The 27,702-nt window shown below is 39.7% G+C and overlaps 2 protein-coding genes across 7 annotated transcripts; both read right to left on the minus strand.

Moving 5' to 3' along the window:
• Nucleotides 1–119: 119 nt before the first annotated feature.
• Nucleotides 120–10,452, minus strand: zgc:172136 (uncharacterized protein LOC566376 homolog). Of its 2 annotated transcripts, none has more exons than XM_044372396.1 (14): nucleotides 10,300–10,452; nucleotides 7,455–7,647; nucleotides 7,214–7,304; nucleotides 5,460–5,539; nucleotides 5,190–5,266; nucleotides 4,807–5,002; nucleotides 4,487–4,642; nucleotides 3,946–4,011; nucleotides 3,342–3,410; nucleotides 3,061–3,235; nucleotides 2,238–2,522; nucleotides 1,794–1,919; nucleotides 1,592–1,656; nucleotides 120–1,487 (listed from the first exon to the last, which is right to left on the minus strand). In XM_044372396.1, the coding sequence occupies exons 2-14, from the start codon at nucleotides 7,530–7,532 to the stop codon at nucleotides 1,212–1,214; spliced, it is 1,740 nt and encodes a 579-aa protein (XP_044228331.1). In that variant the 5' UTR covers nucleotides 7,533–7,647; nucleotides 10,300–10,452; the 3' UTR covers nucleotides 120–1,211. The 2 variants fall into 2 exon arrangements, with proteins under 2 accessions (XP_044228331.1, XP_044228332.1); XM_044372397.1 differs by lacking the exon at nucleotides 10,300–10,452 and adding an exon at nucleotides 9,408–9,594.
• Nucleotides 10,453–12,001: 1,549 nt separating this feature from the next.
• On the minus strand, nucleotides 12,002–27,686 carry fam135a (family with sequence similarity 135 member A). Of its 5 annotated transcripts, none has more exons than XM_044372500.1 (21): nucleotides 27,343–27,686; nucleotides 25,190–25,319; nucleotides 23,634–23,713; nucleotides 22,788–22,927; nucleotides 22,517–22,587; nucleotides 22,224–22,397; nucleotides 21,854–21,980; nucleotides 20,692–20,845; nucleotides 19,989–20,066; nucleotides 19,521–19,570; nucleotides 18,114–18,269; nucleotides 17,942–18,015; nucleotides 17,622–17,776; nucleotides 15,544–17,500; nucleotides 15,281–15,441; nucleotides 15,087–15,178; nucleotides 14,748–14,845; nucleotides 14,181–14,332; nucleotides 13,954–14,064; nucleotides 13,732–13,845; nucleotides 12,002–13,127 (listed from the first exon to the last, which is right to left on the minus strand). In XM_044372500.1, the coding sequence occupies exons 2-21, from the start codon at nucleotides 25,264–25,266 to the stop codon at nucleotides 12,922–12,924; spliced, it is 4,227 nt and encodes a 1,408-aa protein (XP_044228435.1). In that variant the 5' UTR covers nucleotides 25,267–25,319; nucleotides 27,343–27,686; the 3' UTR covers nucleotides 12,002–12,921. The 5 variants fall into 5 exon arrangements, with proteins under 5 accessions (XP_044228435.1, XP_044228433.1, XP_044228434.1 ...); XM_044372498.1 differs by having other exon boundaries at nucleotides 18,114–18,272; XM_044372499.1 differs by lacking the exon at nucleotides 27,343–27,686 and adding an exon at nucleotides 26,948–27,335 and having other exon boundaries at nucleotides 18,114–18,272.
• Between the last annotated feature and the right edge of the window lie 16 nt (nucleotides 27,687–27,702).

The raw sequence follows: 27,702 nt of genomic DNA on the forward strand, positions 1-27,702 counted from the left end.
GGACTAATACCCTCATGTTTTGCTCAAATGGAAAAACAATACTGGATATCAAATTATAACATAAATATGACAGCATATAGGTAAAACAGAACAGAACGAAAAAATGACCAAACACCCGGTTTCACTTAGTGGCATAAAGAATTTATTTTCACTATTATAAAAAAACAGTGCTTTAGATAAAAATGAACTGTTCAGCATTGTAAAGTAAGTCAGTTGTTCATACATTATTGGCATTGAGAAAAAGTTTTTTTTCTGTGTTTAATTATTATTATAACATTATTTCCAAGTGAGCTCATATTGGCTAAAGACATCAGTTTTTTTGCATACCAATTATCATTTACAAAACAGTGTAAATTATGTCTGAGAGAGGCTCTTTGTTTGGGGAGGTTACATAACACAAAAATACTGCAGATTCATTGTACACTTAATGGTTACAGAAATAGTGCTTTACAGATAATACTTTTCTGTTGTAATTACGACAGTGGGAGGAGGGTATAGAATGGGGAAGCTTTGGATGAATGCATTACCAGCGTTAAAGAGGTTCAATTTTCCACATCAGTAGCTACTTTGCTGTGGCAGACTAATAGGAAAAGCATGATGGAGCACACTGTACAAAAATAGAGTATATTATAAAATATGACTTTAAAAAAAAAAAAGATAGGAATAAAGGAGTACAAACATTAGCACCATGGCTTCTGGAGATTCTCCTGAATAAAACAAGTGTTCACATTAGGAAATAGGCTACATGGCAAGTCCCATCTAATGAATACCCAATGCAGCATGAGACAGCATTGCCTTCAACTTTTAAAATATCTGTTAAGTCATATTTTGTACTCAACATCAACCTATTTAGACATTTTACAAAAGACAATAAAACTGATTACAAATGTGTTTGTTTGGGGAAGTTGAACTGTAATAAAATAGTGCAAGTAGTATGTACAAAATATACAATAACATCAATAAATATGCTCTGTTTGCTGATTGAAATGTTGCTGGATTAGGTTTGTTATCTAATCCACAACTTTCTAATAAAATGGTAAACATACTAGAGAAATGAGGAGTCCCATCATTTTCAATAATGTCTCTCTGCAATTTGAAGCGTACACATGGCAACGCATGGCACACATGGCATGATATGTTGGCAACCTTTGATTTATGTTGCACTGTACATGAACAAAAGGCAAATTTGTGGACATCTGAGCTTAATGTAATCAAAGTATGAATTCCAGGAACTGTTCATCCCCTAACAGGTCCAGGGAGAGGCAGTTGGTAGACCTGCGACCATAGAAGGAGGGTTTGGGGGGGTAATAATTGTGATCTATAGGGGTCTTTGTGTTTGTTGAGGCGTCGGGGAGCCCAAAGGTATAGCTGTGGGAGGAATCAGGTGGCAGTGTCGTCCCCAAGGGTGCCGGGGGTGGGAACAGACGGACATCATCTAGACTGTGGCTGTGCCGATCCACACATACTTGTGCCCTTGAGTTCAGCATCTAAAAACAGGGACAGGGGGTAAAATGAAAGGTAATCAAATATGACATAGATATATCCAAGGAAGACAAAGAAATGCAGCAAGTGACAGAAAAAAAAGACAAACCTGTTGTAATGTATTGTTGCTCTGTAAGTTCGTGAGATCATCATTGTCTGGGGGACACATGGTCTCTGTAGAGCACACAACATTATTGGTCAAGTTTAACAAAGATGAAAGCAAACACATTTTGACAAAACAAGCTGTTGTCAGTGGAATGTAAGAAGAACAAATTAAATATTGTTATTATTAACAATCAAATTATTCATACCTGATGTTGGAGTCTCTGAGGTGAGTTCTGAGCAATCCACTGATATGCCCTCCAGGAGATCAGCCAACTGGAACATCTCATCAGGATCATCCACAAGAACTTCCTTTCCAACATTGGTCTTGATCTCTGGAAAAGATGTTCAGAAAATCTGAATAAAGAACTGTATCAAAAATAACTCATAAGCCCTGTAAGAATATAAAGTATTCTGTGTAGATGCAGATGAAGCACAAATCTGTGGAATAATGAAACCCCATTCTACTAGATCACGGAGGCATTTTGCATTTCCACAAAAGGTAAATACAAGATGAGCATGGCACACAGCTGCATTCATGTCCATCAACTAATATATTACATTCTGCAAACAAAGCATCAGTTTACCCGAAGAACATTTCAAGAGATGGATAAAATTTCCTGTGCAAATGTCTATAATAAAAATCCTCTCACCTTCCTCTTGCCACTCCTCATCTTCTATTCGAGTCTTGCTGCCTGCATCAAACCCAGATGTACAGGAGCTGCCGTGGCTGGCTACGGAGCGGAAACACTTCTCAGCGTGCCGCTGAACTTCCTCCTCCATGGAGGCCATCTCTGTGGAGATGCTGTGCTGGCGGGTGTCTGCTTCAATGCCAGAGCTGCTGGTGGAGCGTCGGGACAAACCAGGGCTGCTCTCACTGCCTGGGGGGTCCAAGTCCAGGTCATCACTGATGTAGGACTCTCTGTAACGCTTTTTCTCTAAAAAGGAAGAAAATACATAATTTTTTAAAAATATATGAGCATAAATAAAGAAAATTAAGTTGATTGTATTTGTTACTACCATACATCTAAAACTGAAGCAGATAGAAAGAACTGAATATATAACATATATTACCCTGAATATATAACATATAATACCCTAGATAAACTGGAAATTGTTAGAAGTTAATACAACTGTTGTCAGTGACTCCTCTTAAAATGCTGGATATAATTATTAGGAGCCCTTTTAGGGTTTCTGTTCAATGAAAAGCAACACCAAATTGCAGCACTTACTTATTTAGTACTTATTTTCAATTGAGGCAAGGTTTGTGTTTTCATCTTATATGATGCATTTTGTCAAGTTTGCACCTTCTGTCTATCTGCTGTTAATCCAAATGTACCACAGACGTGCAAAATGTGAAATATTTAAACATCTCGACTACAAATTAAATGAACCTTCTGATGATTTGTGCAGGAAAAAGCGACTTTGTTAATTTAATATCCAGTGTTTTCCAGAGTTCAATTCACTCCTCCCTACCTTCGCTCTCCTCCAGCAGGCGTAGGTGTTTAAGGGCAGGCTGGAGGCTGCGGTAGAGGCGATGGCTGCTGCTCAGGTGCAGGAGGAGGTGGCGGGAGCGGAACGATGACCCGGTGTAGTAAACCAGCTTCCTAGCTGATGGCAAGCCATCTGGCTGGATCTCAAATTTCTTACCCTGAATAGGAAAACATATTATAAATAGTGTACATAGCTAATGCCCATTAAATAATTACCACAGTTGCACTTGATCTTAACAGAATGAAAAGGAGCAGTGTGCTTACGAGGAAGGTGAGACGTCCCACATTTGACCAGGGGAAGTCATACAGCAGCTGTCGCACGTTGCTAACCTCCTATGAATACACAACACAAACAGATAATTTAAGAGAGAAGAAACAATGTGAGTGCTTGTGAGTTGTCAATTTTGGCATATTTCACTGTGTATTGATGAAAGGCATTGTGTCTGAAAAAAAAGCAATAATGATTTCTGCATGTGTAATCTACTTGGATATATTTTAAAAGGATGGATTAATAATCAATAGTCTTTTTGTTCACAGAAGACATCTGGACTTGGCGAGGAGGGCATAGGCTTCTCAAGGTATCTCACGGTCTGTTGGCTCTTTAATCAGCCAGGCCTGAAGCCCTAATCCCCCCCAGATGGCCCCTGATGGACAGATCAAACAACTGACGGGCATGGCAGACAGCTCCTATCTCTTGATGCACTGCTGTTGGTGGCAATCCCACACATTCCTCACACGTCTAGTCAGAGGTTTTAAAAGGACTACAGATAGAAAGACTGAATCTTTGAGCAAATGCAGATTCACTCTTATGTATGTATGTGTTGACGTACACACTGTGCATTAATAACACATTCACACATGCACGCACCTGATAAACCTGCATTCCTCGCAGGGTCAGACCAAGCAATGCTGTTCCTCTCTCCGCCTTTTTGTCCTGGACAAAATGAATGATGAGATGTCAGAGAGGCATCTGAGTGGTTCAGATAAGAAAGCTATCCCACTGTTAAGGCCCTCTCCTAGTTCACCGTGAAACACTGGGTTGCTGCTAACAACAAATTAAAAGTGATAGCACATTACGCAATGGTTGGGCCAGCCTTCAAAATATCACTCGGTAGATGGGTGATTTTGAAATGGGGAGGACAACAAACTGGAATAGATAGAGGGTTACATAACTGCTCCATAGTCATTTGTCCTGCACAGCTGAAACAAAGCCAGTGTATTTATGTTGGGTGAGACAGTATTTCAGTCAGAGAGAAGAAATACACCTGAAAATTGCTGCAGATTAAAAATGAGCTGAAACAAGCAGCATAAACATCATCATGATTGTTGATGAATGCGCTACAAAAGCTAAATTCAACCGACTTGACATGAATGATACTGAAATCTAAGTTTTGCCTTTGACTCATGACCTTTTGAAGTCTGTAATACGTGACAGGTACATCCTCCAGTCGACATGACTCCCTGATGAAGAGCAGGGTGGCGTCACGACTAGACATGCCCCACAGCTCCTGATGCACCTTGGGTCCATGGCAGAGGAGATAGTTCACTCCACGCTTGGCTACAATCTATAGAAGGAAGAAGGAAAAGACATGCTGTAGGCAGAAAGCACAACCTAACCTCAAAACTTAAAACATTAAAATCTAATAAGGACACAGGAATGGCAATTTTAAAGATCAAGACTTTTTTAAAAAAGTGTTGTTACATGCTGCTGCCACATAGTGACACTTACCCATGGAGGAAAGTACTCCTTGGGTTCAAAGTAAGGGGTGATCTCCATATCCTCCCTTGTCAGCTGGTGGTCACCGAGGTCAGCCTGCAGGGCGTAACCTGCCAGCTGGAAGTACACCTCCTCCTGCTGACGACATTCAGACCGTAGCACCCGCTCCCGCAGGTCAGAATAATATAGATGCCGTGCCTTTCGTTCACTGGTACCAGACACACACATACACATACACACACACACGCACGCACACAAAAGTGGTAGGAGGGGCACAGAAAGATGTCAGTGGGGAGGACAAAGATGGATGGGACAAATCAGAAGTACAAGAGCAATAACATGAAAAATTAAGCTTGTCAGGAAAAAGTATATAAAAAATATGTAGAGGGACATACCAAATGAGTCTACCATTCTCTACATAGTACTGCACTTTGAGGCAGAGTACCATAGGCAAGGGTCTCTTCTGTGATCCCTGTACAAAAGAAAGAGGCATATTAGAGTAGGCTTGTGTGCTAGCATCTTTTTGTCATGTTAAATGAAAAGTTGAGGCATGTAGGCCACTGAACTGTGCCCGCCAATTAACCGACATGCACAACAGTTTGAAGAGTGGGTCAAAGCAAAGTGCACGATTAACATTTGCTACCCTTCGCCACATGCTGCCTTACCTTTGCTGTATCTTGCTTCCATTCCTTAGGAAAGTACTTGGTCAATTTCTCCTCCATGTCTAAAAATATATGCTCATTGTCTGGGATGAAGAAAGACAATCAGGAAACAAGCAGACTGTTAGCAAGCAAACAAAACAATAATGCAACCAAGCGTAAAATTTGCCCAACAATGGGATTAATTAGGGTGAAAGAAAAAAGCCCTTGTTTTTCCGTTTGTGAACGAGGCTACTAGGAAGCTAAGGACAACAATGCTAATGTTAATGTATCTACGTATGTCGAGTGATGGATAGATGAATGCAGCATAGTATAGCTTTTATCTTGCCATTTATCTATTATTTATCCTCCATATCCCCTGAATATAATCCTTTATCCAATGTTAATGTTATTTTATCAAAAACTAATGTGATTTCTGTTTCAGTGGAGGGGCTAAAAAGCTGTTTGCAACTTTCGTTGTGAACGAGGGTGTTGTATCACTCTCAGCCTGGTCCTATGAGTCATGACATGGGCATTTTCTATTTGATCCACCTTATCTCTTTTGTTCAACTTTGCATAGCCAAATCATGCTCGCTGAGCTGTTTCACAACTCGTTCCCTTTACCATCCATCTCTCTTTTCCGCTTGTCTCATTCCCACTCTGACTCATTCCAACTCCTTCACCTCTCATCCCACACTGAATCCTTTGAGTAAGAGGTGAGTAAGACGGGCCTGTGTCATGACGAGTCCCCCTACCTCTTTGCCCTCCACTCCCAATCTCCTCTTCCCATCATCAATCTATCCCTCCCCTCAGTGAAGAAGAGGAATGCAAGGGTGCATTCCAGGCTTAATGAAGTTAATATTGCAGGAATCCAGGCCTAAGTGATCGCTGAACCAACACCACAAAAACAAAAGGCTGCTTGTTCAAGAGGTGAGCCACACAAGATTACCAAGGCATTTCAATGTATTTATACAAAGACAGAACGAGAACATGAGGAAACAGCGAGTTCAGAACTTTGCTCAGTGGCTAAAGTGGATTACGCCATTTAATTATGCAGACTGGGAGGGCAGAGTGACATTTTCTTGGTTTTAGTGAAATAGTCTTTTGGCAGAAAACATTTTCAGCGACAACATTATGTAAACATGTACCACAAATAGAACAGCAATGCCTTGCTGTAAGTGGCTGCCATAATTCAAACATGATGCTCTAGTTTATGGCTGCAATTAGTCATTATCGATTAGTCTACTGAATAGTTCTTTGATTAATCAATTAATCGTTTAGTCTATAAAATGTCAAAAAGGGGATGGAAAAACAGCCCAATAATTTCCCAGAGCCCAAGATGACATCTTCACATATCTTACGTTCGACCAACAGTCCAAAACCCAAATATATGCAGTTTACAATATAATAGTATATATAATAATACAATATAATATAATAATTATATTACAATAATATAATATAATATATAATAAAATCATCACATTTAGAGGCTGGACCCAGATGAGTTTTGGTGGGTTTTTTGCTTGAAAATCACTGAAACGACTAATCAATTACTAAAATCATTGCCTTTTATTTTTCTTTCGATCAAATCATCATTGCAGCTCTACTCTTGTTTACTATCTAACTGAATCAGTGTTGAATTGTAAAAATGTACCCGGTCAACAAATTTCCTACACTAGGATACTATTTTTCAGCCTTCTGATAATACTGCTGTGTACTCTAGTGTGAACAATACTTTAAGGTTCAAAGGATGAGGGACTGATGTGGAGGGAACTTACCCTTCACCACTGTGAGGCCAAAGAAGTGCAGCTCCTTGATTCCAAGAAGCTCTGCCACACGATTGCAAACATCCTGCCCTGTGGACTTTGGCTGGAGCAGGTGAACAAACAAAGAGCACAGTATTCAATATTAATTCACAATTTGCAAAAACAATGTCCTGATACACAGAACTTTAAGCATCTGCTAAGAAACCTCTTGGTGACAGTCAAGAAGACAGCTAGAAACATATTAAACACCCACCCCGACGGTGATGTCCAGCTGGTCTTTGTTGGGGAGGAGAACACAAACGGTTCTCTCCTGCTTTATCGAGGCGGACATGATGTCTTGTGTGCGTCTGTGATAGGTATTCTCTCTCTGTTAAACTGCTTCAGTCTCCTCTTCCTCTCTCTCTCTCACATTTTATGTGATCCAGGGAAGTTTGTCCATATTGTATCTAAAAAAAGATATATGACATCAGAGTGAGGGAGGCAAAGAAATTAAGAAAAAAAAAACCATGATCCAACAACATGTCAATGTGAATGATGAAGAAAGCAGAATGGAATTTACAAAAGATTATGAAGACCTGATACTGAACTGCAAGAAACTCAAAAAAAAAAAAAAATCAGACCTCCTGTTATATTGACCCCAAACCCCAACTGGTACGAGGCTCATCAGATTAACGTCTCAGAATCAATTAATCAGGTTAATTACTGCTGCGCGCCGACTCTGATCCCCTTAAATCCTGCTCTGGTGAATAATCAGTAAAAAAAAAAAACATAAATAAATACAAGGAAGGGACAGAGAACAAATAATCTGGAACTGGAGCAGCCCACCCTTGTGCCAATCTCCTCCAAGTAAGAAAGTAGAAAATATCTTTTAGCTTTAGCTGAGAAAAGAAAAATCCGGTGTGTGGTCAGGGTAAGATGTCCTTAAATAAACAAACTGCTGTTTCTTTGTGTATATATGTGTCATTCAACAACCCTTCAGACGTTTGGCATTCACATCAGGAAAAAGATGTGTACATATGTTTAATAGCACCAGATGCATGCAGCAGACATCTGCTGAGATAGACTGTAAGGAAATAAAATACTATTAAAAGATATTGCCATATACAAAATGAGTTGTGAGAACTACAAATGTGAATGTTCTTGTCTCAGAGGCAAAAATACTTCTTACCAAATATGATTTATGGACATGTTCGAACAGAGCCTCACTCACATCTGAGTGTCAGTGCAAACAGACATTAAAAAAACCTGAAATTCCAGTAGCTTTAAGAAGCCGACTTGTTTATGACAGAGTCAAACTTTACTATACTTACAAAGAAATGCTTTAAGAGCTCAGCAGAGCAAAGTATGTCTTCATGCCAACCAATTCATATAATGTTTTTCATAGTCAACTCTTTACAGTCTTCTCCTCTAATATAATCTATGCCCATAATGAGAATGAGATCGCTCTATATTTTTTTTAGTTTGTTTGTTTTCTTGTTTTTATTATAAACATTTCAATAAACACTTTAAAGAAATAAGCAAAAGCCGTTTTAGACAACTGAGCCATGCTTGCAACTAAAAATTATTTTCATTATTTGATTAATCTGTCGATTACTTTCTCGATTAGTTGTTTGGTCCATAAAAGTCAGAAAATGGGGAAAAATGACATGTTACAGTATAACCTACAACGTCAGTTTATTATCATAGAAGAAAACCAGAAAATATTCACACATCCAGAGGTTGGACCAAGAGAATTTTAGCATTTTTTTCTTTAAAAATTACTCAAAATGATTAATTGATTATCAAAATGGTTGGTGATTCATTTTCTATTGATTGACTAATTGTTGCAGCTCAACAATGTTTGGCCAATCATTTTCTCCTCTTGTAGAATTTGATTTATTAATGTTGAAGACAGTTTCCATATTTAAACGCAACCTACATTTGCTGTGCTTAAGAGCTCAGCTGGAAGATACTGTAAACAACAGATTTATTTTTCAATGCACAAAATCTTCAATTTATCAATCTTATCAAGGGGGATTTCTTTAAAACAAATAACTTGTCATCAATAATACACAGCAAACATAAGACTACTTTTAAATAATAGGCAGTAGTAGTTTACAATGCTGTTATATTGCACCAAAGTAAGCCTGAGATATCCAAGCAAAACAGCTGGTGTAAAGTATGAAAACTACTAAGCAACTAATGAATGAAATGAAGCAACACCAACCTTACTAAACCACAGATCCAGAGCACAATCCGGTATATAAACTACACTAGTCTTCACTGCATCTCACCTCCAAAACAAGTTTACTATCAGCCCCCAAAGAGTCTTGGCTGACGTCTTTAGACATCCCCCTTGTTGCTGACCAGGGTGAAACCTGGCATCACATGTGAGCAGCCATCTGCATGCTTTAATACCCCTCCAAGACTGTTATAATCCCTACTTCTGACCACACTGCTGGCTGATAGAAAAACAACATCCCCACTGCACTGTGCAAGCTCTCTGATGTGTCAGGGCTCCTGACTGCCCGCTAAAACCATGAAATCGTGAGAAAAGAGGAGTGCATCTGGATAAACAGGGAGACGCACATTTACACTCATCCCGCTTCAAATGTTGAGACATAATTTTCATTTTTTGAGGGGAGCAGTTCATTTCTTATGTTTTAAGTCAGCCCCAAATGAACATAAGGGTTCAGTGAGTCATTTAACAAGCTACTTTTCATGAACTTTTCACTTGAGTTTAGAAGACGTACGAGAGATAATTCATTTAAATTTTCATTTTTAGACGAGTTATTCCTTTATTATCGGAATTGTCAAACGGTCGGTTGAGATAACGTTCACGCAACATCACGTTAAGCTAGTAGCCGTTAGTTCTGTCAAAGTTTTAGCGTAACTAAGTGAATTACAAATATTTATGAGTGAACTCCTTGAAAACAATAAAGCAGCTGCAGTTTCAGGAGAAAACAAGAGTTTTTCCAGTGTTTTTAAAAACATTTTCCAATGAGAAAAGTCTGTGTCTGGTTGGATGAGGTCGGAAAAGTTACAACCCGAGTGCAACAAGTGCATCACTTAATTAAACTCTACTCATTTAGCTAACCATGAAGCAGAAACTCACTTACCTTCACACGAGGGAGAGGAGTTCAAATTTCAGTCGCAAGTCTTCTCTAAGGTTGTTCAGACAGACATTTTATTAATTTCATCCGAATAAAACATGACAGCAGTGGGAGAAAAATTCCCGTCTGTCCCCCTCCCCATTGCGTGTTCTAACTTCTTCGATAACCGACCGTGAAACCCAAAAGATTGAGCCATACCATTTTGGATACGTGTGGGGGTGCTCTGTTGTGATTAAATTACTGGTGGAAATATTCGCACTATTTTCACTTTGTATATAATAAATATATTAGTTTTAATCGCATGTATGCTGCCATAAATATACATTTTTACTCCTTTGATTAGGAAAATTAACAAAGCCTTTTTTATATGCAGTACCAAACTGACATATCTCCCCTTGTTTTGCGTTGGTATTACAATGTCGTGCTAATTAGAGACCCAAATAGCAAGTGTGGTTTGTAGTATGGGTTGAATGTGGTTGGGAGTGCCCCCATTTAGTGATGAATACTTCCAGTTTCCCTTTGGAGAGCAGGGGCGTCGTTTTTTAAGTGTTTCTGGTATCTTCACCAATACTGACTGAATTGGGAGACTCTTTTTTCTGTTTACAATATCATGCGCTTTCAAAAAGGATGAAGTGCACAGGGTCGCTGCTGTGTCCCTCACAACACCGCGTATGATCAATTACTATGACACTTGTTATGGTGCATGTATCACCCCATGACCCAATGGGTCCACTTGTATTTTGTCTCCATTCATGTTGGGAAAATATAAATGTTTTTCTTGGACTTCATACTACTCCTGCTCTTTATGCTTTTCTTATATGTATATCTGTAGGCTCTATTTCTATGAGCTAAATAGCCTATTTTCTTTACACCTACTTCTTTGGGATGGCATTCTTGTTATCCACATATATCCATATGTAATCCATATACATATACATGTGTGGATATATTTGTTTTAATTACCTTTGTTTTGCCATTTACACAACATACAATACCAATGTGAGACCACAAAACATTCTTGACCTTTCTGACCTTTTCCAGTGATTTGGGAAAACCGTCTCCTGTACAAGACAGTGAAAGCAACAATTAGGCCTAACTGTATTTTTCAAAATGTCAAATTTTTTAGGTGTTGTGGAGAAGAGTTGTGCGATTTGTTTGAAATTTTGATGGAAAAAAGAACCTCTCAAAGGTTGTTTTTCTTTTAGAGATAATATCCCTTGTGACACTCCTATGAAAACAGATTTGACAAAACCTGTTTCCTAAGATGCACACATTTTTAGCATCTAAACAACTGATACCTTAATGTTTTCAGCACTACTCGATAATTGTTATTTTAAATTGAAATAGCATGAGCTCTAGCATACTCTACTCATTCTCATTAGATAAGATAATGCGCTGCAAAATATTCCACACCAATTCTATGCAGAGTGTCTTACTGTGATGACACTGCCATCTGCAGGGCAATTTGATCCAAGACAAGGGCAAGTACATCTTGAAATTTATTGCAACATCAAACACTAGGTTAGCTCATTCCAATAAAAAAACAAACTCAACGAACATCCCATTCAATCATGTTTTGTCAGCTAAGCTTGTACTGGTAGGTGACATGAAATCATATGTACATATAGGGTGCTGTTTCAATTTACAAAATCATTTGAGATCAGATAACATAACTATGAACTAAAGATTAAAAAAGTCAGTAAACAAGTTTCATAATATGCATATTTAATGGTATAGTATGATATATAAACAACTGTCAGATAAACATTTTTTTAATTCCAAGCAATACTTTCCAGTTGAAACACATAAATAATCACCAAATGATACCAACCAAATACTTCCTAAATAAAACAAGTTCATATTACCAACATGTGCTTTTGCTGAATTGTGATCATTGCTTAAAACCCTTGTAATAAAATGTTGTATGTTGTAGGCAAAGCTTTATTCTCCCAACACCAGGCTGGGTAAATGTTGTGCAGAATGCTGCAATGGCAAAGAACAGCATAAAGTATTAAGAACAAAGCCAAGGCTGCAGAGTCTGAGCAACAATCCTATTTCAAATGCATTCTTTGCCTTTAAAAATGATGGAAAATAGTTGATAAAAAAGTAACTTGTACAAATGACTGTTTTCAGTACAAAAGCTTGTAAAATGTAGTCGTGGTGCAAATTAATGCTGTGAAAACTGGTGGAAAAACATTTGCAATGGTGAGGACAGTATGTGCAGACTTGACTTGCCATTTTACTTTGTAGCAGCTACATTTCCAGTTCAGCATCTAAAATTAATTAAAAAAAAAAAACTTGGAGAAAAATAAAAGTAGAAACATAACACATAAATAACACTGAAAATATAGCATATATGATGGGGGTAAATGATTTCCCAAACACAAAAAACTAAGTGTTTAAAAAATGGCAGTAGAAAAATAAAAATGGCGAACTCCATATCCACCGTGATTCCATTATGAGCAACATGAAACAAAAGGATTTGTGATTTTGCTCATGTTTTTGAAAAGTAAATACGTATTTAAAAACTACGTGATAATCCAGATACTCTAATCAGAATAAGGTTTAGATGCAATGAGGTATTAGCTCCACATTCCTCTCGTCCATGTGTTTGATTCTGCTGCAGTTCTACTGAAAGAACTTGAGGCCTGCAACAAGGAAGAACTTCTCCAGGAAGATCTCAGAATCAAGGACGGCAATGTGGGCGGCCCGGCCGATAAGAGAATTGGCTGTGTTGGGCAGGGCGTGAATGACATCATATCGCACTAGATTACAGTCTTTGTTCTGAAGTACTGGCAGCAGCAGGTTCTCAATCATCTCAGCATACACAGGACCTAGTAAAGACAAGAGTGAAACAGTCTGCTTAGTCCATTTGGTGTTCATTGAGGCAGCTATATCAAGAATTGTAGTGTGATTATGGCATCTTTCAAATGATTCTGATGGCAAATTACGCAATCCCCATTTAGTCTATGTTGCTTTGTGTCTTAAAAAACACATTGGTAATAGAAGGAAATTGAGAAAATAAGGAAATAACTGAGGAGACCAAGATGTAAAAAGCAACAAAATAAAGCAGGACATAGAAAAACAGAATGAACACTCCCAATTGCGCTTAAAAAGTAGCACCATACAAAAGTTTTGATGCTGTTCAAATGCTTACAGACTTCACTGTAGATTGCAAAAAAATAAGAACTGCACTAAACGGGTAAAACACAGCTTGGTGTCAGAGCCCTTAGGATTGCCCTTGTTCTGCTTTTTTGCTCCTCTCCACTTTAGAATCTGAGCAACACCTGCATTTATGAAAGACATTTTGTCCTGGTAAGACATTACATCAGTGTGCCCACCAGACAGAATACACACATGAGAAACCAACTATGAAAGACAAACCGAGTAAGAGGGTGATAAAATTCTAACTGCTGTCTTAATCTTGCCTCAGCTCACCTGTCTGTTTGTCCTTTAATGCAGTTTTGCACATCTCTATTCGAGCAGAATGATAGGGGACGTAGCGATCCTGCAGCGACCCCACCAGCACCACATTCTTGAAAAACTGCAGACCTTCAAAATCAGATCAATAAACAGTAGTTATCTTTACAATCTTATATTCAACATATACAGTCTAAGCTGTCCAGAAACAGCACAGCAGGTGAAAAAAGCAAAGCTAACCAGATTTCTTGCTGAGCTTGTAGAGAAAGGTTTGACGAGGATCAGAGTGATCACGACAGGTCAGCTGCAGGAGTGACCCCGACTTTTTCCACTTCTGCATGAACCAAAGGCCTAGGAACAAAGTTTAAAAGTTATTTAACATGATCCAACGGCAACTAGCAATTAGCTGACTGAAAGTAGCATTAGCGGAACCTCTTCAAACATCAGCCAAGTGTTTGGACACTTACCTGTGTTGACCAGAGCAGAGCTGTTGTACAGTGTACCCAGGTGGGGTCCAGAGAGGGAAAGGAAGGTGTGCAGCCTGCTCAGGTAACATTTAAACCTGGGTCTGGTCAATACTGAGCGAACTATAAGGTTCCCCAAGGAATGACCCACAAAGCTGCAAAAGAAGAATACAGACATTTAGAGGCTATAGAGTCATCAAACAACAGTTGCAATTAATTAACGACCAACAAACAAATGCTACATTGTCACTGGCATACTTTAAGTGTCTCACATAAAATTTAAAAAACAGGATGCTTTGTCTTAGTGATAAAGTGGGCTTTAAAAACACATACACTGCTGTGTCTTATAAAAACTGGAATTAGTTACTAAGGTAACATTTACTTATGCTTTTGAGAACACACAGCTGACTACTACAAACTGCAGTATCTCCTCAGTGTAAATAAAATATGACAGATGGTTATCATGCTTACTGTATTATGAATCTACGTGATAAATCATTAACCTGACCTCAAGTGTAGTAAAACTGAAGACTTAAAAACAAAACAAAAAGACACTAGGGTGCATCTTACCTTATCTTTGACACTGTGAGGTTGTATATTTGGATGTACTGGACTATTTCATCCAGCAGACGGTCTGTCATTGACTCAAAGTCAGCAAAGGTGTCATTCTGTGGATGAAAAAAGCATTATAGAAGAGCAGACTATGTTTTATGGTGCGTTTGATTCTTTAACAGGTGTTTTAGCCTAGTTGGCTGCACAGCTGTGAACTGCTGATCATTAACAGGCTCAAGGACTTGTTCTAACTGAAGCTGATCCCAACAGCAAATATAGATTTTTCCAAGCCGCTTCAGTGGGAAAAGTGTTTAATATTGATATCCAACATCAGTGTCTTTGTGTTTATCCAATCACCTGGTTCCTCTCAGACATTAGGAAATCTATACGAGCACCGGGGAGTCCAAGCTCCAAGTAGGTCTTCACCAGTCTCAGGTCTGCGCTGTTGCCTGCAGCAATAAAAAGGAACACAAGGATGGCAATGTATTTTTAAACACACACAAAAAAAGACTAAAAGAAACAAATTTACTCCAAAAAACAAGGTGCCCTACCATCCAGGCCGTGGACGCAGACTATGAGATGGATGCCCTCTTCACAGCTTTCATCTTCCTCCAAGCTGAAGTAGGGCACAGTGGATGCCAGCTCTGGCACTTCACTGTACAAGAAGCCAGGTAGCCTTAGCTGCTTCATTTCTTCCTTGGCCTTGATGAACCTACATAATTATAGTTAAATAGGTTGGTGAATATTAATTTATAATGTGTGAGACAGGACAACGTTACGTGGGAAATGAGAAAATTTGTGCAAGATGACTCACGCTTTCATCTGTGGTGTGGGTGCACATTCATACCACCGCAGGCTGGAGGAACGGGAGGCTGAGGGACAGGGAGGTCTTCCCAAGCTATGCTCAGCACTGCTGGAGGCTAGATTGGAGCAGATTGGAGCTTTTGATAAATCCTTAGCTTCGTGGAGGTAGCCCATTCCAAGCTGTTCAAACAGAAGACATGTCTCCTGAACGGCTGTGTCCCCGACCCCGATTCGCTCCTCATCGGCAACACCGTTCACAAAAGCATAGCCATCTCCTTCCTCATAGTAACCATTCTCGATCATCTCATGCTCAGGCTCGTCCTCATCCTCCTCAACCTGAGGTCCTGTCTGGATTCCCAGCGTGATAGCAGATGTTTCTACAGGACTGATCTCAGACACATCTGTGCTAGAACAGGAGCCAAAATAGTTCTCTACCATCCCACGTTTTACCAGGTCAGTGCTACTGGTGGCGGAGTTACTGGAGGGGCAGGCAGTGTGGGGTTCACTCCGGGATTCTTTATTGGCACCAGGGCCAGATGCTCCCTCTACTCCAACTTCAGAAATACCTATCAATTTTGGGTCTGTTTCCAAGTCTAGGGCTGGTTTTGCAAGTTGGGAATCAACTGTCACAGAGTCTGAGGTGCAGGCCACATTGATGGCTGGTCTGTTAGTGGTATCCCCAGAAAAAACTACACTCTGTTCCTGCACCAAAACGCTGGACTTCCTGCCACGGACTTCAGCTCCACTAGAGCCCCTGGAGGAACCCTCGCCTTCATCATCTGAGGGCAAGGAGTTGATGGAAGTGAGAGAAGACTGGACTCCACTGACAGCACTGGTATTTTCTGCATAAAGAATTTCTGCTGCCCCACTGGGCTTTTGAACTGAACTTGGCTGAGCAGGCCTTGGTGCAGGACTCAGGAGGGGCCTTTCTGGCTGTGGAGCAGCGACAGCTGATTCAGCTACACCTAGCCCTGCACAGGTCTGTGGTCCGGGAACAAGCTGAGTGGCAAAGGAGCTGGGTTCACTCTCAATGCCAGAGTCTGAGAGGCGGGAAGAGGCACTGGGGGCTCCTCCATCTGGCAGCCTGATACAATCACTTTTTACCTGTAGTGACACCAGAGAAGACTGGCTACGCTGTGCTGCCTCTTTACCAGACCTCTCAAACACAGAGTCCACCACAGACTGCCTTGAGTCACAGAGGCTTGTCTGGGTAATCTCAGGAATATTACTGCTAAGAGCTCCATCAGTCCGACATGGTAGAAGAACTGTAACTTTGTCCCCTTGGTATGGGTCCTTGTGACTTGGTTTCACCTCAATCTGCTTAAGCCCAGCAGACCACTGTGGCTGCTTTCGGCCACAATGGTCAACTTGCTCATCTTTGTAAAGTGGTTGGTTGCATGTAGCAACAGCCCCAGTACCTGCCTGAGGACTATTCTGTGCATCCAAGTTTGTAGGATTTTTGAAGAAACCTTTTTGACAAGCAGCAGTAGTGATATTGTCATCTGCAACAGAATCAACAGCACTGTTTCCACAATGTGCTGATGTGGCACCAGGGTCAAAAACAGAATTGGCATTAGTCCTTGAATAACTACTTGAGAACCCCTGCAAGGTATCACGTTCCTCCTCTTGGTTTAGGGGGGCCTCCCCCTCCTTGTACTTTGCGCTGGGATCGCCATAAGGAGCTTTGAGGTTCTTATAGCCCACCAGAACTACAGAGTCCTTGGAGCCCTGTCTAATCAGCTTCTTGGAGTTGTCAGTCTTTGAATTTTTCTTCAGTTTGACCGACTTCCCTTTGGACTTAGGCGGTGGATCATAGCTGTCTGGCCAAGTGTTATCCGTAGGGGCACACCGAGACTCAGGTAAGGGGCTGGCTGCTGCACTGCAGTCCTTGGAGTTGGGTTTGTCTGTTCTATTGGACGCTGAACCAGTCCTTGTATTGTGCATGCCCAGCCAGGGTCCATCCCGATCTTCAGAATCACACCAGTGTGAACATAACATAGGCAAAAAACAAAACATATTTGGTATAAGAACTTGTCAATGACCCTAACGACTTTAAGGCGAGTTAAACAGCAATACTGTGTTACTGACCTTCAGTGATGGAATCAAGGTATCTATCCTCGAAGATGATTGGCAGGGAGCTAACGTCACCATCTAGGTCAGCACATTCCACTGGAAGTGGTGGCAAAGAAAGAAAGTAGCTGGAGCTTTTGATAGCATTAGTCATCTGCTGGTGACTGTGAGCACTGATGGAGGAAGGAAATGAGACAGAAAGAGTCAGACAGAGAAAAAAAAGGAGTCAGGGTTTTCCAGACCTGGGGTATAGTATTTCAAACAAGCTAGTACTGGCACAGGCTGGATAAAGCAACACTATGTTTCACAATCAAGATGAACATGCCATTGCAACTTACTGTAGCTCCTGATACGCCAGAGCAGATTGTCTTGGATGTTCAAGACAAAAGAAAGCCTCAGCAAACCGCCTAACCTGAAATACCACATTATTATTCAGAATATACATATATGGATCAGTGATCAGAACAAAAAAGGATTGTCATTCAAAGATAACTAGAGGTTGGGACTTACTCTTAGTGTATGGTGCTCCATTGCTAGAAGGGCAGCAACATGCTCCTGCAGGGACACTACCTCTAGAAACTGTCCCCAGAGGGCCATGAGCAGAGAGCAGAGCTGAGCCAGGTTCATATTCACCAGTTCTGCCAGTTCATCAGGGGACTCTGCTTTCTGCTACAGGTATAAGACACACTAGTCATCCACCAGAGGGCTCATGTGAGCATATTTCCTTAACATCAGCATGAAGAACAATGGTACGATGTTCTATGAAAGAGAAGACTTTGCTTTACAATAAGTAAAATAAATATTAAAAAATGTCTTAATTGTCAACTGATTAATTTGATTTAATTATTACTTGACCAACAAAAAATGAATAAGTATCATTGACCTTTGAAGCGTCAAGAGCAATAGAGTACTGTGAAGCTTCATTTCCACAAGTTTCTCTAACATAGTAAATCCTTCAGCAATTACAAGTTGAACATTTTGTTTTTTCACTGTCACTTTTTTGCATGACTTACAAAAAATAAGCTGCTTTTTAAACAGAGAAATCAATGAAGTCTCTAACATAAATGCAAGTTAACCTATTTCCAATCTCGTCTCTGTCCATCCTTTTTGTCCTTGGATATGTAACTCGAAATACTATATTTGGAAACAAACACTGACGAATACCAGAGGCACTTGACCTGCATAATGTGCCACCATCATCTACAGAAATTCCTATCATTCCCCAGCTTTGCAAAACATTATCTATCACTCCTAATCTATCTCCTAAACCTATCAGGACTCAAGGACTCAACCGCTAAAAGCTGGTTACTCCACCTCCACAAGTATGAATAGCTTTCAGAGACTAGTTTTAAACAACATACTCATAACTGCAAGCGACATCTGGATACTTGCCAATCTGCTCACAAACGCTCTAGCAGCACAGAGGATTCAATAGCAACTCTTCCCCATAATTTGCTGACACTCCTTGAGTCACCTGACAACTATAAAGATTAATCACTACTGACTCCATTTGAGCTTTCTGTGTGATTCAGTATCATTTGCTAATCAGAATACTTATATCCACCAATATTACATCCCTTGCTGCAGTTCAAACCATGTTGTTATGTTTTTGCCCTCTTACATTCAGCAACAGACCCAGTTTGCATGTATGGTACCATTTGTTTCCTTCCTAAAAAAACAAACTGTCCAAAATAAAACAAATAGCATCAGACTTGGCACATTCATCAAGAATTTTCTCTTTGCAAACAACTTCTATATGGCCCTCTGCCAAATTTCCTCTTAACCCCTCCTGTCACACAAACTAAGCACCAATTTGATGGCATGCCAGCCTTGTTGCTTCCTATAAATGTTTTGCATCATTGCCTACACAACAACAATCATCAGAGACAGAAAATAGCAGTACTCAACAGGCCTTACCTTGACTTGTTCAGATAACTCAGCAAGACGGGCCTCTAAGTCGAGTTGTTCTGAGGACACAGAAGAACAGTATTAAGATCAACTTTAGTAAATTATTAAATGATTATAAAGAAGGATGTCAGAAGAACCTATAATTTAGGCTGAACAAGGAAGTGGTGTCAGACAGTACTGGGGTCAAGAAGCACTTTTCATTAACATTTATTTGACAAGACCAGAGACAGCCTACAAACTCTACAGTACCACTGCGTTTTAAGACTCTTTGACCAAGTCCTAATTTAAAAGATGGAAAGAAAGACTGAGAATGCACAGTGGGTAAAAGATGAGCAGGACAGCAGTTTATATATGTATATTGTCTCTGGACAGTGTGGTATAGAGAGGAAATGGTGTGTTCTACAAGAAGGAAACTGAAGTGAAGAGTAAAAAGGGAGAAAAAGGCTGATTTGAGTTTCTGCAAGGGTCAGGACATACCTATGTAGACGTGCCTTTGACTTCGGGGATAGGGTCTTCTGAGTACTCTCTCATAAAGGACTTGCATGCTGGGCTTGGCTAGTAAGATTGCACATATAGGCATGTTTAACCTTTTTATTACTTGGTTCTCTGGGATGGGTTAATATCTGTCCACTTGTGTGGATTAGGTTTGGTTAGCCAAAGTAAAAATGGTGAGTCATGTTTGGGAGCTATTACAATTTGGCTTTAGTCTAGGGGTTAAGAGACTTATCTAATGAATGCAAGTATGAAAACTTTTATAATTCTTTATATTAGTCAACCACAGTTGGATCCCTAAATTAACTTGGTGGGTTCCTTGGTGTGTAGTCTGTTTAAAGGGTAAAATATGTTAATGAGTAGGGATCAGGTGAAATAAACACAAACTTGTAATAAGCAACACAAACACCAATGCTGAAAAGACAAAACAATGGAAGTCGATACAAAGCAAAAAATGAATCAGAATGTATTGTATAACATTTGAGAATTTGAGTGCTTGTGAGTTTTTAAAAAAAAAAAAATCACCTCTTTGGGTTTGGGTTAGTTTTCAGGTTAAATTATTTTGCACTTTTCAATTATATTAAATGGTTCACATATATAACATAAATGGCAAAATAGAACAGACGTAACCACCTGTTGTCACACCATGCCTTTAAATGAGACGATGTGAAGCTACAGTGCAATATACCTAGTTCCATACGGTGCGAGGAGGGCAGGTCTTTGGTAACAGAGGTGAAGTAGCCAAAGAGGCCCTGGTAAGCTAGCAGGAGACTGGAGCACAGGTTATGGTGTAGACTGAAGGCATGCTGCAGACAGTGGTCTGATACCAGGAATGTCCTACCCTGTGGGATCACGAGGGACACAGAAGAGGCTATATAGATGATTTAATTCTGTAAACAACATTACTGCTGTTCTGGACATTCTAGCACTTGTAGACATTGGATTTGTGGCCATTGCCGTGAGAAAAGACAAACTCAGCAACGTGATTTGTAATGATCTAGAATTTTTCTAAAGCATGATTCTTGTTGAAGTTAACACTGATCTATAGCAGGATACCTATAGCATTCTTCTATAGGAAATGCCACTGCATACTGTGTTCCTCATTACTCTGGTATTACATTAACCATTACAGCACTATAAATCACAACAGTTATTTCCAGACATTTATTTTGTGTGCAATTTCTACATAGCAATGCTTTATAGCAGCTTCTGTAGAGAAATGAAAAGTAGTCAATGAGTTGTTATTCCTGATCTATTGGCAATGCATCAAGGAGTGATGAGGGGTATTGCCTCTGTTCTGCCTGAATGACTTTGTACATTCACACCATTGCATCTCAGAGGCAGCTCTAGTTGGCTACCTTTCCCTGTCAGGAGAGGCCAATTACTCCTGGCCAAATGTGACAGTGGTCTGATAGTTTTCTCTTCTTCAGTCCTATCTGTCAACAGCCTGAGACATCTCCCCTATGCTTCAGATGCAAAGCATATAATACATCATTCTTCCTGAGGTGTAGAGCTGTCTTATCCAAGTTCACAGCCTTCTCCATGTAATAATTAAAGCCTGTATTAAACAATAAATATCAGACTCTATCTTTTCAGCTTTATTGTTCCTGATTAAGGAAAAAACCACCCGAGTTCCACTGCATATCTTCAGTATCATTAAGTTTACGAGAGTCATTAACATTTTATCAGGTACTTTATCTATCCTGATGTAATATAGTTTAACTTTTTTTAAATAATACAATGGTGGCATCTTTCAGACTTTTTAGGCCTTTAAGACATTTAGTAGCATCTACTAAAAAAAGAGATTATCCAATTATTATTATGCTTCATATAAAGGGGGTTTTACTTACATCTGGTGATATCTGCTTAACGTAAGTGCTGCCAAACACCACATTCTCCAGAGGTGGGATGACTGAGTCTTTGCTCTGTGCTGGAGCATTGCGGTTAAGCCATGTGGTTTTCACTGGTCGAGGAAAACTAGGTAAACAAACAGAGTGAAAGTTAAAATTCAGTATACTTTAACTGTCATGTTAAATTTGGTTTGTGAAGTAGGCAAAAAGCTCTGTGTTGGAACTTACTGCAAACAATAATAATAAATAACATGATGGAGATTTGAGAAAGAGCTACATCACCCATGAGTGTCTAACTATAAATAGTGCAAAGAAGTGGCCCTCTTCTGTGAGTGTCTATAAGGTTTCTTGAGTTACATAGCTGTCTGACCTGATAAGGGGCTGATGAAGTGCCACCAGGGAGGCGTGGATGGCTACAGAGATGACAGAAAGGTGGAAGTAGTCAAACATGACATTGACATGTTGGTGGATGCCTCGCTGAAGGCTAAAGTGCAAACGAAGTGTGCGGCCACTGATATTCTGTAGAGAGCTGGGGTCATCTGGCCTATGGAAATAGAAGAAGGAAGACACATAATAACTTGGGATTAATTTCCATAAGAGATGCAAATATCTATTCATGAACACTGATACAAGTGGATACAGTTCAAATCTATCAACACCTACGAGTAATCGCCATCTGTGAAGTACAAATCCAAGAAGAGCTGGAAATCTATGTCATTGAGGGACTCTTCCACCTGAAGATATTTAAAAAAAGACACTCAAAATAGAACCTGCGCATAAAAACAAGGCAACTATATCACATACAAAGACATTAGGACATCGTACTGGCAAATACACAACAATAAAAATTTTGGATTGGCATCAGAAGCAAAAACATGAAACCCTTAATCTAGAAATCTCTACTTAAATCACCACGTTTCTTTCTTAAACCCACCTTCTTCTCATCTAGTAGCATCATCACTTTGAAGATGAGGACATCGTTAACGACAACCTCTTCATTCTTGTACAGGATTTGGAAAGTTTTGCTGGAGATGATATCATCTTGGACTGAAGCAGGGAATGCCAGATCGGAGCCTAGACAAAAATATCACTGTGCTTAGTTGTGTGTTAATGAAAAAACATTTCAGAGGCCAACCTTTAGAAACACATGATGTGGTGCTGTTACCAGGCACAGAACCATTTATATGCCAGGGTTTTTTTACACATGGGAGATAGTTCAGATAAAGATGGACAGAAATCCAAATTAGAGAAATAGTGGAACAAGGAGTGGCCTGCGAGATAAGCCAGGCCTCTACCAGCTCCCTGCCAACAGAACAATAAGTAAAACATTTGCTCTAGCAATAACTATTGCTAGATATTGCTAGACATTTCCTGAAACATCACTAATATATGAGAGCTGAGATGAAATTCAAGAAAACAAGCAAGTCTTCCTGACATATTAGCATAGACAGAGAGCGTCATCTGTGTTTACAGGGAGCAGCCCTCTGACAAGAACAGCAGCAGTGTGTTACTGTCTTTATACTGCAGATTACCAAAATATTAACAGAAAATATGAGTTCAGATGATGTTACTTAAACTTAAGTAATGAGTGAGTTCTTCCTTAGCTGTAATTGAAACTTTGCAGGGAAAAGGGCAGGGCTTAGGTTTGACCAACTGCATCCACAAAAGGTACCTGAACCCTTTCAAACTATAGAAAAGGTTTCACCAGTGTGTGTATATACAACCTTGTGCATTAAAATATTACCAGTGGTAATGCACACATCTTCAAAAATGTATTTACCTCCGGGGTGAAGTAGACTGGTCTCAACTTTGTGTGGAACCCGGGGTGGGACCTTCAGACTGCCACGAATCTGGTAGAACCTGAAAATGCAGATTTTTTTTTGAATAAACACAGGAATGAAAAACTAGCCCTATTAGTTTGCTCCAGAGCATTATTGGAAGCTTGGTGAAAGGAACAAACTGCACAGGTTAGCTACAAGTGCCTCTACTCGTAAAATGACACTACGCCTTTCATAAATGATTAATGAGCACTTTCTTTCTTTTGCAGTCACTCATGTAGTAAACCTGAGCCCTTAAAGCACTGATGAGCATAGAGCAGGAGTTTTATCCCACCACAGTGAAGTATCATTACACTGCTGCTGCTGCAAAGAGAATTTCCAGATGTTTAAGACCACTACTGTTACAGCCGTGAGTCATTCTTCCTCCTTAGTTTTCCATGAAACATGGCAAATATTGTATTTTGGTTGGAGTAGTTTTCCTGAGTTTACGCATCAACACAACTCGTTGGAACTTTACTACAAGTAAGAAAATGGAAGAGATTGCAATCATATATATCATTTGATTGGGTACAGTGTAACAGGACACCATATGACACAGTCTCACAACCACAACTTTATCAGGTAGCAGGAAGTGACACTTTTACTTGGATGGGAAAATCTAGGCCATAGTTTGTTTCTCATGAAAGAGAACCAAAGCCACTCAGTAACAGCCACATAGTTTATTCAATGTGATATGCTGTACTACACTGCAACATGGGCTCAATACTTTTATACAACAAATGCTTGTCTGTTTCTGTCTTATAAGGTCTTAGTCTTAATACCTCATGTCCAAAACATGCATAGTTTTGCTAAAAACATGCTTATCTTAGTATTAAAGTTCTGCAATGTCTGTTCTCCACTGCAAATACATTATCTATGCTATGCTAAGACATACAGTTTCACGTTTCTTTCAACACAGACAGTAAAATGATAAAACTATCTCTACAACACTATACATCAAGATGCAAATTCAAATTGAGTGACTCAGAAAAGAAGCACTTCTCTGTACTTGTGCACTGCAGTTCAGACTACTTTTCTTAATTATCTACATCCTTTACTGGGCACTTGATTCTTTATCTTCTGCATTTACTGTGTCATATAAGAGAACAAACCATCATCATCACATAGAAACAGAAAAAAGTTCAACTAACACTGATATATAAAAGGTAGTGTACTCAAACACTACTCAGAATATTTGATGCTGTCTATATAAAGAGCATTTGTTGAGCCCCCTGAAGCTCTAAACAGATATTGCCAACTGTCCCAGATTGACTGGGACACACAGAATCCATCCTGGTCCTCCTCTACCACAAGCTGCAAACCAAAGCTCATTCAAGTCCCTTTGAAGCACACCATCAAAGCTGACCTATTCTTCATTAGCAAGGTAAAATTGTCTGTAATGTATTCTTGACAAAACAAAATGTATTTTAAAGCATTTGTGAATTGCCACCTGCTGGAAACATGTGCCAGAAAAGGTTGAGAATATTAAGCAATGTAGAGAAAATGAGACAATACTCACCCTCTTTGGAACAGGTCCACATTGTAGAACTTATGGAGCTCCACCGAAAACTCCACCGTGGCCTGGACTTCAGTCATCTTGGTCTCTACAGGCAGAAGTGCCTTACATCATCTGGGATACACCTGTAGGCCTAAAGGCAAAAGTAATCAAATTAGTAATTTCAGTTCCTGCACTCAACACACAAAAACCTTGTCCAAAGCAAACAGATGTTTGTTAGTGTTTCTTTCCATTTCATTAAAATACAGTTCTTCCACTAAAGACATACATATAAAAAGTAGCTAGAATTTCTGTGCACTATCAATACACTAATTTGTCCAAGGTCATGGTCAAATCCCATGACTTAAAAAGAATGGAAAGCCATCAGTAGTGATCACACAATCACAAGATCAAGTTTACGATCAAGAATTTAGGTAAGACTTGGGTGATGGTCAGCTTTTTAGGGAAGTTATTGCAAGGACATGAAGTCTACATTCAGCATAGGAACAGTCCTGTGTTGTGGGCCTAATTAGTTAACAGCTCAGACAATTATAGCATTAGTATGACATGGAAAATGCTATGAATAACAATGCAAAAATAGGCCTGAAACATAATATCAACCAATTGGCTATTAGAAATAAACATAGACATCCTTGTCATTTAATGCAAACATTTTTAGCTCAAGATAAGCCTAATGTGAGAAGCCTTGTTTAGTTGTTTGTGGCTGTAGTGAGGGAAAATTAAATTGGCAATAACTACCATACAGACGCTCCTTAAATTAGTCATGTATGAAATGAATAAATCATCCACTGGGTGAGAACGTGTTATTGTGCTCATGCCAGTGAAAACCAATATGGAGACACAAAAAGGCATCATGAATTTGACCTGGTCGACACAGGCGCCTGGTGTAGAGCAAATAGTAGCAGGTTAATATCCAAATAGCCTCTCTTCCAGGAAGAAGTGATCTTTAAAAGCTGTCAGTTAAAAAGAAACTACACTGGGCATGGCACTGAGGGCATACAAGGACACAAATAGTATTCACTCAATTGCTGAATTACGTGTTCCTATCACATTTAGGTGTTAATTCCCTTTATTTAGACCTTGCAATAACCATTTTACCATTGTTTTACAAAGTGTGACACAAGTTTGACAAATAATTCAGCAGCTCAGTCATAAGATTCAAGCTACCAAGTATAATGTATCTCAAGCTAAATTATATCAAATCAATGACAGCTGCCTTTTTGTTGAGCCAGCTTTCTAGTTAAGCTGCAAGGTAAGGAGTAAATAGTTAAAGTATAACATGTGCAATATGTAGAGATGTGTAAATGTTTGCACAAACAACTCACAAGCTATCTACCCATAACAGCACTTTAAATCTAAGGTAACACTATACGCAACAGGTCTGTCAGGTCTGGTCTTTAGCCAGGAGCTTTGTCTGAAGATGTAACACTACACTTATGTAAAGGCTATTAATATGGATAATACCAAAAGGTTAAGTCATGAGTGAACTCCGTTGACTGCTGAAATGTTGCTCTTAATAAACCGGTCAACACGATATATATCAGTTGAAAGGTATGTTTAAGCCTAACGTTACAACAAATACAAAATTGTATTCTTAAAGCAACAATCAAGCAAAATGCCGCGTTTCTCTTCAAAAACTCCAGCAATTGGCTGATAAGGACATGTTACTGGCGCTTAAGACAATTAGGGAAAACAGCCCACGTCAGATAATAAAATCAAAACATTTAGCCGTAATCAAAAAATCATTAGATAAGGCCTTACCAGTATCGGCTGATTTCTTCTCTACAAAAGAGGAGAACGGCTGAGACCCTCCACTTGATACAGTTCAGAAACAGCTGTTTAAGTTATAGCTGAGCTAAGCTACGTGATTTAGAGGCTGTTAACTGGAGTGACATGATAAAGGTCCCTAACTGCTGGGCTGACAATCTCAGCATGGGCATCTGTGGGTTACAGGTGGGAAGCAACCAAGACAACATTTAGCCAAGGGCCCATTAAAGGTCAGAAACGATCCGACAAAGCCACAGCATTCTTGAACCGACCAACGATGAAAAAAAAGTCTGCCCTGGTAGCCACTTAGCTATCGGTAACGTTAGCCACCCACTGAACAGTTGTCGCCGGTCTAACATTAGCCGCACAGGCAAGCTAACGCTACTTACCATTGCATTGGCAAGCTAACGTTAGCTAGCTAACCAACGTTAGCTCCGATTTCAGTTCTCTCGTCGTCCTTTCACTGTGAGGTGCAAACAGAAAACACTACTCTGCGGGAGTATTTCACTTCCTAGTCTGGCGTACGCTGCAGGAGAAACACCCGTCAAATGACAGACTGGCCACGTATCTCTCAGAATAGTGGTGTTTGCTAGCCATCGAGCTAATGCAGCTAAATCTGAAGAGCAGCCCCAGCTGCTCGCTTATGAGCGTTTAACTGCGCGTTACTGCACATATCAGAGGCGCAGCTGACGCCACATGCAAAACTGCTCCCTATAAATGTAACACAGCTCAGAAGAGTAGTGTACATA

The sequence above is a fragment of the Thunnus albacares genome, chromosome 14, assembly GCF_914725855.1.
Source record: "Thunnus albacares chromosome 14, fThuAlb1.1, whole genome shotgun sequence".
NCBI lineage: Eukaryota > Metazoa > Chordata > Actinopteri > Scombriformes > Scombridae > Thunnus > Thunnus albacares.